Source organism: Notothenia rossii (genome assembly GCF_949606895.1).
Source record: "Notothenia rossii genome assembly, chromosome: 6".
Taxonomy (NCBI): Eukaryota; Metazoa; Chordata; class Actinopteri; order Perciformes; family Nototheniidae; genus Notothenia; species Notothenia rossii.
In genome coordinates, this window is record NC_136909.1 from 89,671,135 (window position 1) to 89,684,120 (window position 12,986).

Consider the following 12,986-nt stretch of genomic DNA (forward strand, 5'->3'; position numbering starts at 1 on the left):
TTCGTGAAATTAGCCTGTTTTCCTCTTATAGTGTAACAGATTAATGCATATCCACAGATCATCTGAAAGGCTTCGGGATCCCCCCATTGTAGTTAAATAACAGTTAAAAACTAGGGCCCCCAAACAGCATCTTCATAGGTCCCCCAAACAGCTAGAAACGGCCCTGCTTAAGTGTATCATTGCCATATAGCTAATGTGCAAATGACGATAAAGCCTTGCAATGGAATTGAAGACTACATTACCCAGCATGCCTTTCGCGATGCGTGATGACGTCACAGCACATCAACACAACCTCACATGTGGCCTAGAGAGACGCCGTCGCTGTTTGCGGTGTTTTAGCATCTACTGCCCGAAACACCGAATATAAAACACATATTACGGCTTTAATCGCGTGTCGCACACAGCTACTCCCGAGCCAACATGCCTCCCAAGAAACCCGCCCAGCCTGCGGCGAATAAAAAGACCCAGGAGAAGAAAAAAGAAAAGATTATTGAGGTAAAAAAAATCACACACGAGTTAGCATGTCGTGCTAACTGGGAGCTAACACAAGTTAACGATAAATGAACCATATTGTCAACGTTAACTCATCAGTAGTGGTTATGATTATTAAGTTACCATATAACAAATACCCTCATCACTTTAAATACATGTTAAGAGAGTTATTATTAGCTAGCTGTCACGACGCTAACTACATGTGTTTTAATATTAGCTCACATGCTAATTGGAGCTAACTCAAGGAGCTGATAAATTAACGGTTTAGGTGTTGTAAGTGTTCTAATCTGTCCTAATAAAGATGATTTATGTCCTCAAAATCATCAGGTATCACCGTGAGGCGTTACATGAACTGTAAATAGTGTTTATTATGATTATGTATGTGCTTTTTATTCATTATATGGCTTTAAAGGGCGCAGGCCTGCTTACAGTCGGCCTCCAAAGACCAGATTTTAGCTTCAAACTGGAGAAAAGTTGTCTATGTTTAAACTTACATAGATTCTTCTGGAACTTGAGAGGATTGTCAGTTAGGATGTTGGGATGTAAAAGCAGCTGGGGTCTTAAGTGATTGTCATATCTTACTGTCAAAGTGTCCATAACCGGCTTTTAGCCTTAGCCGCCTTTTGCTGCTCAGATCCCACTGCAACGTGTTAGCGGACAGCTGGGTGAATGCTGCACATTCAGACTCAATAGCTTCATTTAAAGTGACTTCATTCCGTGTTTATATTCATATCTGGGTGATATAAGAGCTGCGAAGTGTCTCCTGTACACAGTATCACCTGCCACATCTTACCACAGCTGCTAAGTGTGATTTATGGCCAGGTGTTAAAGGGAAAAGTTAGGTTTTCTTTACATATCATGGAAATATATGAAATGGTGTTATAATGAAGTATTGTGTGTTGATCTGAAGTCTGATTCAGCTCTTTGTTCTGTGCCATGATGAGACCTCTATTGTTGCCCAGAAACCATTGAATACTCATGAGCCACACAATGTTACACTACATTTCCCAGGCAAGTTTATTTCTAACAATTCAAATAAAACTGAAACCAAAAAGTCATTTGACAGAAAAACATTCATAATATAAACGATTGTTGTTGTTGTTATGTATCATTGTAAAATATACATATAATTGTGGGTATTTGGAAAACATTTGAGGACATCATGGCTCTTAAAGTTGCAGGGGTATCTTTTACGTTAATTATGCAGACATGACGACGTTTGTAAAGTGTTTTGAATCAGAATACCTTTAGTGGATATAATGGACAGATGTTACAGCAGAGAGCCAAACATAGCTTTCAATGATCAAGAATGTGTTTATTTTGTTTATAATTGGTATCCTATTTTTCATTTTCATTTATTAATTGTCTTTTCCACTTTTTAAGTATTTGTATTTTAATGTCTGAACACACTGCTTCTGTAACAAAATATCTCTCTATCTATCTATCCATCTATCTCTCTCTATCTATCTATCTATCTATCCATCTATCTCTCTCTATCTATCTATCTATCTATCTATCTCTCTATCTCTCTATCTCTCTCTCTCTCTATCTATCTCTCTATCTATCTATCCATCTATCTCTCTATCTCTCTCTCTATCTATCTATCTATCTATCTCTCTATCTCTCTCTCTCTATCTATCTCTCTATCTATCTATCCATCTATCTCTCTATCTCTCTCTCTATCTATCTATCTATCTATCTCTCTATCTATCTCTCTATCTATCTATCTATCTATCTATCTCTCTATCTATCTCTCTCTCTATCTATCTATCTATCTATCTCTCTATCTATCTATCCATCTATCTATCTCTCTATCTATCTGTCTCTCTATCCATCTATCTATCTATCAATTCAATTCAATTCAATTCAAAGGGGCTTTATTGGCATGAAAGTCAAATTAAACAATGTTGCCAAAGCATCACAATACAAAATAATTAACAACATTAACATACATTTCAAATTTTTACATATTATTGATGATATATATATACAGTGATACAATTACATTTCAACACGTGTGTGTGTGTGTGTGTCTATCTATCTCTCTATCTATCCATCTATCCATCTATCTCTATCTCTCTATCTATCTATCTCTATCTCTCTCTCTATCTATCTATCTATCTATCCATCTATCTCTCTCTCTATCTCTCTATCTCTCTATCCATCTATCTCTATCTCTCTCTATCTATCTATCAATCTATCTCTCTCTATCTCTCTATCTATCAATCTATCTCTCTCTCTCTCTATCTATCCATCTATCTCTCTCTATCTATCTATCTCTCTATCTCTCTATCCATCTATCTATCTATCTATCTCTATCTCTCTATCCATCTATCTCTATCTCTCTATCTATCTATCTATCTATCCATCTATCTCTCTCTATCTATCTATCTATCTCTCTATCTCTCTATCCATCTATCTATCTATCTATCTATCTCTATCTCTCTATCCATCTATCTCTATCTCTCTCTCTATCTATCTATCTATCTATCCATATATCTCTCTCTCTATCTCTCTATCTCTCTATCCATCTATCTCTCTCTATCTATCTATCTCTATCTATCTATCTCTATCTCTCTCTATCTCTCTATCTATCAATCTATCTCTCTCTATCTATCTATCTCTCTCTCTATCTATCCATCTATCTCTCTCTATCTATCTCTCTATCTATCTATCTATCTCTCTCTCTCTCTATCTATCTATCCATCTATCTCTCTCTCTATCTATCTCTCTATTTATCTCTCTCTCTATCTTTCTAATATATCTCAAGAAGCATCAACATATAAAAGATAGAGAACTAGAAATGACACCTCCCGTACCAAAAGGGTTTAGAGCTACAGCAGCCAGGTGAAAGTATAACAGGTGGGATTATATATATACATATATTGCACATAAGGAGTGTTGTAGTCTTTGTTTCGGGTGCCAATAGTAGAAACCGTGGTTGTTCCTGTTTTGTTTGAGGCAACATGTGCCCCTCTTTATTTTGTGGGTTTGTAATAATGACAACAAAGTACAGGAGCAGTTGTTTCATCGGGAGATGATTTGAGAATGCATTTTTCTTTTTAAACATGTATTTATTGATTTTTTACATTTATCACATTACACAAACACAACATTCCCTTACATTAGAGATAATGCAGATTACAAAATAATGACATTTTAAAAAGTAATGCAGTTACTAGAAATGAGTTTAAAGTACAGACCAAGGATACAATTACATTTGCAAATTCAACAGAAATACAATAAAAGCAAACGGAGTACAGCAGTTCTCCAAACAGATGAACCACATTCAACATTTCCTCTAAGTAGTTCAGTCTTTTCACTTTAACCTTCTGCAATGTGCCCGTGTGTTATAGATGTAATGAAACAATTCTCAAACGCTGTAAAGTTCAGAAGCTTTCTCCCTTCGTGTGTATTTGAGAATGCATTTGATTAAATGTCCTGTGTTCTTTTTGCACATTTCTGTTTCCAGGACAAGACATTCGGCCTGAAGAACAAGAAGGGGGGGAAGCAGCAGAAGTTCATAAAGAACGTGGAGCACCAGGTCAAATCGGGAGGACCTCCGAGGACAAAGGTCAGCAGGAAATCTCTGTTCAATAACCATAGAGCGGTGCAGGCGTGTTGCTTTGTGCACTTCCCCTGAAGTCAGCGGCGGGTTCCCTCGACACAAAGCAAACGGATTTCTCCAGAGGGTTTAGGAATACTGTAAAAAAAAAAAAAGAACCGGTTTGATAAATGCACGTTTTGTTCAGGATAATCTCCACGTGTCTACTTTTATAATTTTGAATCATAAATCTAATGTCCAGAAGCTAAATGCTAACGTGATGCTATAAAGGAACTACAGCCGAGTCCAGCAGCACGACTTCAACGTCACGCCAACTTCAGATCCATATTCAAACACACAGATTCTAGATGGAAGGAGTTGAAGCGTTTGTTTGAACAGTCTGCAGGAGGCAGGGACTTGCTCTCAAGCAGAACAGAAACTAACTTAGAGGAGTGTTTACGTGTTCGGCGTGATGACGTACAACGTAGGGCTGTGCAATTAATCGCAATTACGATGTTGGCCTGCCACAATTACGAAAAATACATAATCGGAAAAAAGGATCATTTAGCTTTGCTAGGTTGTGACAGGGCACGGCAACATATTTGATCTAATTCATTTTAGTCTAATTTATTTATCATATTTATATATGTTTAGTAGCTTGTGGAAGTGCGCTCCAAGTTATTTGTTGATCTTGTTTATTGGTATTTATTATTTTGATATTAATTATTTAAATGTGTCATTTATTTAATTTATAGTTTTTTCAGTTGAATTATACGTTCAGGGTAATCAACAGTTAAAAAGATACTGTTCAAATTATTATTTTAATTTGTTTTAAAGATAAATTGATTTTTTCAAAGTCAATGAATAATCGTATTTAATAATCGTGATATCAATTATTGACCAAAATAATCGTGATTATGATTTTTGCCATAAACGCACAGCCCTAGTACAACGTCCTCTTCTGTAGTCCTATTCAGCCACTTGGTAACAACCATCGTTTCTCAGACACGTCCACTCTTCAGAGATCACCAGTGGGGTCACTGCTGATGGGTTTAATGTGTAGAACAAAACGTGATCCGTCTCTTACATGAGTCTCAACCACAGACCTTAGTTCAGATATTTTCCTAAATCCTATGGAGAGATCCCATTGGCTCTGAGACGGGGGAGCAGGAAGTGGTGAATGCTGACTCACTTCCTGGTTTCAGGACTCATCCCTGCACCCCTCTGTGTCTGGGTGTCTCTGGGTTTTATTGAAATGTTCACAGATGTTTCTCTCTCTACCAAATGCTCCTAAATGTCAGCTGTGATAATCACCCTGTAAGAGACAGAAGAACAATGAAACCTCGCAGCCTACGACAACCCTTTTCTCTCATCAGTTAGTCACTTTTAAATAGTGGACAATGCAGCGTTCAGCCTCTCAAAGGTGTAGAGTTTCTGCTTTTCTCCGTTTCATATCCCAGGGATGGGTTTAAGAAATGGTCAAATATCACAATACTATGTTTTGTTATTCTGTATGCGTTCTTAAAACCACAGCATTCATTCTCCAATCCATGCTTCGTCTGCTCCAAGATCTGTTTTCCTCCAGATCTCCTTGTTGTGATGCACGAGTAAACATTATTTACTCGTTATACTCTGAGACAGTTCGCCTAAAATGACAGGTTTTAAAAATCACGATATATTGCAATATAATAAATGGTAACGCCTGTACCACGATGCACATTGTATCAACATAGATGTGCCAACACACCTCCTATATTAAAGTGTATCTTTGAGTGTTAGACAGATAAAGCAACTTCACCTCGGACACTTTTCATAATTTTCACTTCGAACTCTAGAAACTATTTAGAAGATTTATCAAATAGGAAAATAATCGTTAGTTGCAGCTCTGAACAAAAGTGATTATATTGCATTAGATCATCTGAAGTGTATGTACACTGTCTAACGTGTGTGTGTGTGTGTCTCTCTCTCTCTCTCTCTCTCTCTCTCTCTCTCTCTCTCTCTCTCTCTCTCTCTCTCTCTCTCTCTCTCTCTCTCTCTGGGTCTCTCTGCGTGTGTGCGCGTCAGACGGATGGCAAGAAGACGGATAAGAAGAAGGAGTTGGACGAACTCAACGACCTCTTCAAACCCGTCATCGCTGCTCAGAAAGTCGCCGCAGGTACACTTGATCCGACCATTAAAGTGTTATCGTATGGTAGATATTTATTAACCCTTGAATCCTGTGTGTTTTCCTGCAGGCGTGGACCCCAAATCGGTGCTGTGTGCGTTCTTCAAACAGGGCCAGTGCACCAAAGGAGACAAGTGCAAGTTCAGCCATGACCTCACCATGGAGAGGAAGTGTGAGAAGAGGAGTCTGTACGTCGACAAGAGGGACGACGAGCTGGAGAAAGGTCGGGGAATACTTTATACCATCATCCCTTAACCCAGTGGTTTTCAAAGTGGGGTTCATGCCCCCGGACCCCCCTATGTGAGGTCCACACACCACCTATACAAAATAGCACTTTGCCCCTGCTTACAACTATATGCAGGGGTGCACACAACTTTCTCAGTGAGGTACTCAGATGAGTACCTGCAGTCAGTGTTTGGTACTCCAACTTCTGGCTCCCCTCAAAGTTCTCTGTATCGCGAATGTCGGGGGGGGGGGGGGGGGTAGTGGAGTGCAGAGCTTCGTGACCACAGAGCGTGTGAACGTTGGACAGACCGACGTTAACAGCAGCCCTGTCTGTGCACACGGAAGCCGACTCTGTCGTCCGGTGATCTAACCGCCTTCTGGAAAAGCTTCACAAGTACGTCGGTACGGAAAGTGTGTGTGTGTGTGTGTGTGTGTGTGTGTGTGTGTGTGTGTGTGTGTGTGTGTGTGTGTGTGTGTGTGTGTGTGTGTGTGTGTGTGTGTGTGTGTGTGTGTGTGTGTGTGTGTGTGTGTGTGTGTGTGTGTGTGTGTGTGTGTGTGTGTGGGTGTGTGGGTGGGTGGGTGGGTGGGTGGGTGGGTCGAACATTCCCCTGTAGCGCCCGGGACATTAATGGGAAACCCTAAATGTTTGAGCACCCTCTATGAAACTTCAAGCTACCCCACAGCACCCCCAAAAGAAATCTCTGAGCCTGACTTGTGTTGGGGGGGGCGGACAGAAAAGGTTTGAGAACCGCTGCCTTAACCTGTTAAGCCTGATTGCCCCCGTCGGCACATAACTCACGTTGGCGATCTTTTATACTTCATCGGATCTGCACAAACTAGATATCAGATTAAAGCTGAGATTCCACAGATTCCAATGGTATGCAGTGTCATCACTGTGCGACCAGAGCTCCATCATATTTCTGCCAATAAGCCTAGTTTTCATATAGAGTGTAACGGAGAAAGGTCGGGGAATGCTTTATACAATCGGGCTTAATCAATCACAACAATATTCACAAAACTGTGTCTCAGCGCTTCTTAACATTTAACAATGTTACAACAACATTAACCATTTTTAGCAAAACCAAACACAAGGGTAACACCAAGCCTCTGAATTAGCACTAAGCGAAAGGGTGCTAACGCACTTAGCACAGAACTCACGATAGAAATATGTTATACTTCGTGCTACCTGCACAAACTAGATATCAGATTAAAGCTGAGATTCCACAGATTCCAATGGTATAGGTATCATCACTGTGCGACCAGATCTCACGGCAACGAAACCAGACAACACACAACGTAGCTTTACGGAGCCAAGCGGCAAATACGCCTTACCTGCTGTTCTCTGATCAAAAGTTGGGTTCAAGGGCATTAAGACGCAGATAGACGGATATAGATGCTGCTGAAGGTTCATCCAGTGTGTCTGTCACTTTGAAATGATGACTGATAATCCATCATAGCATTTCTGGCAATAAGCCTAGTTTTCATATAGGGTGTAACAGAGCTTCCGGTTTTGGGCAAGCTGCGTGCGCATCACTCCTCAATGTTTAGATGGATTTTAGGAACTCCCCCTCGATTCTATTGGCTCTAGCGGTTAAAAAGAGATGTCAATCACCAAAATCAACCAATGGGTTCCAGAGAAACGGCAAATCCACCCAAATCACCCCAGAGGTGTTTTTTTCTTCTAAATCTCTCTAAAAAGATCAAATATCACTTTTTTTTGCATCAATCTTGATACAGGGTACTTCTTATATGTTATAGTTTGGATTCCTAAAGCTGTTAGGGTTAGGGTTAGGGTCTACTATCCCATCAGTCAAGGGTAATTTTCACTATAAGTAATGGTTTATTTGGACTGAAACTATAATTTACATTCTTACTATGTTCAATCTGAATTCACTTTTAAATAAGAAAACATCTATATTGATTCTGACTTTTCTACATCCAACTCACAGGTTTATCATTACTTTGAGAAAAAAGATGATTAATGTAATTTTATTTATTTTTTATTTAACCAGATAAAAAGCATTGAGAGATAAAATCTCATTTACAAAGCTGACCTGGCCAAGAAGGCAGCAACGTTACACATGACACAAACATATAAAATACAGAGAACACAACTAAGAAAACAAAAGACGAAAAAAGCAGTTACTACATTGAGCACATTAGGGACAGTAAGAAAGGCACTACTTATTACTGCAAGAGCAGCTGGAGGTAAGGACTTCAGACAACTTCAATTTAAAACATTGAGACTAGTGCCGTCAGTTTGAGGCTTGATTGAAGGTCATTCCCAGACCAAGGACCATAATAAAAGAGACTCCTTTTCCCAGCCTCAGTCCGCACAGCAGGAACCTGGACCCGTATCCAGGCACTGGATCTGAGGATGTGAAAGTCACAAACTGGAGCAAATCTGGCACATATGTAGAGTGGAAGATTTCCTTAAATGGCTTTATACATGAATAAAAACCAATGCTGCATCCTACGCATAGTGAGTGAGGACCATCCAGTTAGGCTATACAGTGAGCAGTGATGAGTCCTATGGGGTGCATCTGATATATAACGCAGTGCAGCATGGTAGAGTGGGTCAAGTTAGGCCAAGACAGTGGGACAGGCAAATCTATAAATGGTGTCACCGTAGTCCAGCTGGGACAGGAGTAACCCAGAGACCAACCTTTTACGGGATGAAGTTGAAAAACAACATTTAAGTCTGTAAAGGAAGCCAAGAGTGAATTTCAATGTCTTTGTTAGAACTTCGATATGGTGTTTGAAGTTCAGATCACCCTTAGTAACCCTTTGAGAAGGGAAGATATGGTCATTTGTTCTGGGAATGTCATTTTCGAGCCTGAAACCTGAAAAACAGGCTCAGGGCTGAACAGGTTAAAAGTAAAACACATTTCTCTTTTGTAAAATCTGAGAAACACGGGAGAGATAATATCACCTGAGAATCATCCAGGACTGTTCGGAGTTCATTATCGCTTTCACAGAGACTTTGATTCTACTTTCAGGGGTTTAGTTGTTTATAAAAAGCTTAATTATGTGTTAAATGAATGTTGTTGTTATTGTTTGTAGACACGATGGACGGCTGGGACGAGAAGAAGCTGGAGGAGGTGGTGGCCCATAAGCACGGAGAGTCAGAGAAGAAGAAAGTCAAAACAAATATCGTAAGTCTTATCAATAAAGGAGAAGATCGGAGGCAGGTGCATGATGGGAAACTTTATCAAATGATCAGTTAGAATATGTACAGATGACAGAGAGATAAAAAGGCTTTGATCTTTCTGCCACTGAAACACTGCACTAGCTCCATTGCCATGTTGATACAACTTCCATTAACTGTGTGTGTGTGTGTGCGCAGGTGTGCAAACACTTCCTGGACGCCATCGAGAGCAACAAGTACGGCTGGTTCTGGGCGTGTCCGTCAGGCGGAGAAGTCTGCATGTACCGCCACGCTCTGCCACCAGGCTTCGTCCTGAAGAAAGACAAGAAGAAGGACGAGAAGGAGGAAGAGAAGATCTCACTGGAGGAGCTGATCGAGAACGAGGTGAGGGACGGAATATAGAAATATGGTGACTAGACAAGTGTCTAAATGAGACGATGTAATGTCATCACGCCCAACGTTAGCCTCCTTTAGCTTAGCGGTGGTGACAGGAAGTCATGTGACCGTGCTGTAGTTCCTTTATAGCCCAACATTAGCCTCCTTTAGCTTAGCGGTGGTGACGTGAAGTCATGTGACCGTGCTGTAGTTCCTTTATAGCCCAACATTAGCCACCTTTAGCTTAGCGGTGGTGATGTGAAGTCATGTGACCGTGCTGTAGTTCCTTTATAGCCCAACATTAGCCACCTTTAGCTTAGCGGTGGTGACGTGAAGTCATGTGACCGTGCTGTAGTTCCTTTATAGCCCAACATTAGCCACCTTTAGCTTAGCGGTGGTGACGTGAAGTCATGTGACCGTGCTGTAGTTCCTTTATAGCCCAACATTAGCCTCCTTTAGCTTAGCGGTGGTGACGTGAAGTCATGTGACCGTGCTGTAGTTCCTTTATAGCCCAACATTAGCCACCTTTAGCTTAGCGGTGGTGATGTGAAGTCATGTGACCGTGCTGTAGTTCCTTTATAGCCCAACATTAGCCACCTTTAGCTTAGCGGTGGTGACGTGAAGTCATGTGACCGTGCTGTAGTTCCTTTATAGCCCAACATTAGCCACCTTTAGCTTAGCGGTGGTGACGTGAAGTCATGTGACCGTGCTGTAGTTCCTTTATAGCCCAACATTAGCCTCCTTTAGCTTAGCGGTGGTGACGTGAAGTCATGTGACCGTGCTGTAGTTCCTTTATAGCCCAACATTAGCCTCCTATAGCTTAGCGGTGGTGACGTGAAGTCATGTGACCGTACTATTCTCCATGTGTCTGATTGAACTCTCGTCTCTCCACAGAGAGCGGCGTTGGGAGCTAACGTGACTCGGATCACCCTGGAGACTTTCCTGGCCTGGAAGAAGAGGAAAAGGCAGGAGAAGGTGGGAACATGTTTAATATATTTTAAAGAAACATCGGTTAGTTAGAAAGCTCTGACCATAGGAGAAGAAATGAGAGCCGTGTTGTTTACGTCCATCTTGCATACGGGCGTCATGTTCTCGAGAGAATTTATGTATCTTATAATCAAGATCAGAGACACAGAACTCATGCTATAGTTATATATGTGTTTATTTATGATAAAGGGACAATGCAAATCTGATAGGCAGGAAAAGAGAACTGAAAACACGCCATAATATATATTTGTTTTTGCACAATTTCAAATACACAAACACAGAAGGAGCAGGAAGAGGCAGAAAACCCTTTTTTAAAAAGCCTCACATAGAAACTATTAAAATACACGATGTTTAACAAGATTATTATTAAAAAGGTTATATGAATTAAACCAGTAGAACAAAATAAATAAAGGAAATAAAGTGAATGTTAAAGTGAATAAATAAATACACATTTACAAGGTCAGGTGATCTCGAGGTGATGCAGGTTTTAAGAGTCATTTATTTAGTTTAAATACCTTAAATGTTTGTCTCTAACATTAACGATGTGTTTTAAAATCCCCATCTCCTCCTCGAACAGATTGAGAAAGCGAGGGAGCAGATGGAGAAGAAGAAGGCCGACTTCAAGGCGGGGAAATCGCTAACGGTGAGTCGGACATCTTGTTTATGACGCTTCACATCCCATAATCCCTCAGTGGAGCGGGACTAAATCAATCACCTGTGTCTTCAGTGTACTCACCTGTATGATCCTGCTGCTAGGCTAGAGGCTAGAGGCTAGAGGCTAGAGGCTAGAGGCTAGAGGCTAGAGGCTAGAGGCTAGAGGCTAGAGGCTAGAGGCTAGAGGCTAGAGGCTAGAGGCTAGAGGCTAGAGGCTAGAGGCTGGAGGCTGGAGGCTGGAGGCTGGAGGCTAGAGGCTAGAGGCTGGAGGCTGGAGGCTGGAGGCTGGAGGCTGGAGGCTGGAGGCTGGAGGCTGGAGGCTAGAGGCTAGAGGCTGGAGGCTGGAGGCTGGAGGCTGGAGGCTAGAGGCTGGAGGCTGGAGGCTGGAGGCTAGAGGCTAGAGGCTAGAGGCTAGAGGCTGGAGGCTGGAGGCTGGAGGCTAGAGGCTGGAGGCTAGAGGCTAGAGGCTAGAGGCTAGAGGCTAGAGGCTAGAGGCTAGAGGCTGGAGGCTGGAGGCTAGAGGCTAGAGGCTAGAGGCTAGAGGCTAGAGGCTAGAGGCTAGAGGCTAGAGGCTGGAGGCTGGAGGCTAGAGGCTAGAGGCTAGAGGCTAGAGGCTAGAGGCTAGAGGCTAGAGGCTAGAGGCTAGAGGCTGGAGGCTGGAGGCTGGAGGCTAGAGGCTAGAGGCTAGAGGCTAGAGGCTAGAGGCTGGAGGCTGGAGGCTGGAGGCTGGAGGCTGGAGGCTGGAGGCTAGAGGCTAGAGGCTAGAGGCTAGAGGCTAGAGGCTAGAGGCTAGAGGCTAGAGGCTAGAGGCTAGAGGCTGGAGGCTGGAGGCTGGAGGCTAGAGGCTAGAGGCTAGAGGCTGGAGGCTGGAGGCTAGAGGCTAGAGGCTAGAGGCTAGAGGCTAGAGGCTAGAGGCTAGAGGCTAGAGGCTAGAGGCTAGAGGCTAGAGGCTAGAGGCTAGAGGCTAGAGGCTGGAGGCTGGAGGCTGGAGGCTAGAGGCTAGAGGCTAGAGGCTAGAGGCTGGCTCGGTCCTTTGGGATTGATTTATTATTATTATTTATTTAATGTTTTGAGAATGTGTTCTGTGTTTGCTATAAGGGGGGAAAAAGGAAACAAGGGGAGAGTATAGGAGATGGGGGGAGGGTTCGAGAGGAAACAAGGAGACAAAGGGAGATTATAGGAGACAAAAGGAGATGGGGGGGGGGGGTCGAGAGGAAACAAGGGAATATTATAGGAGATGGGGAGTTGAAAGGAAACAAGGAGACACGGGAGATTATAGGAGACAAAAGGGGATGGGGGGGTCGAGAGGAAACAAGGGGATATTATAGGAGATGGAGAGTTGAAAGGAGACACGGGAGATTATAGGAGATAAGGGGAGTTGAGAGGAAACAAGGAGA

General features: G+C 42.1%; 1 protein-coding gene across 1 annotated transcript; it reads left to right on the forward strand.

The window, feature by feature from the left end:
• The first annotated feature begins 272 nt into the window (after nucleotides 1–272).
• Nucleotides 273–11,636, forward strand: zc3h15 (zinc finger CCCH-type containing 15). Its single transcript, XM_079689025.1, has 8 exons — nucleotides 273–495; nucleotides 3,965–4,066; nucleotides 6,101–6,191; nucleotides 6,271–6,423; nucleotides 9,489–9,580; nucleotides 9,772–9,957; nucleotides 10,843–10,923; nucleotides 11,513–11,636. The coding sequence occupies exons 1-8, from the start codon at nucleotides 421–423 to the stop codon at nucleotides 11,600–11,602; spliced, it is 870 nt and encodes a 289-aa protein (XP_079545151.1). The 5' UTR covers nucleotides 273–420; the 3' UTR covers nucleotides 11,603–11,636.
• The last annotated feature ends 1,350 nt before the right edge of the window (nucleotides 11,637–12,986 follow it).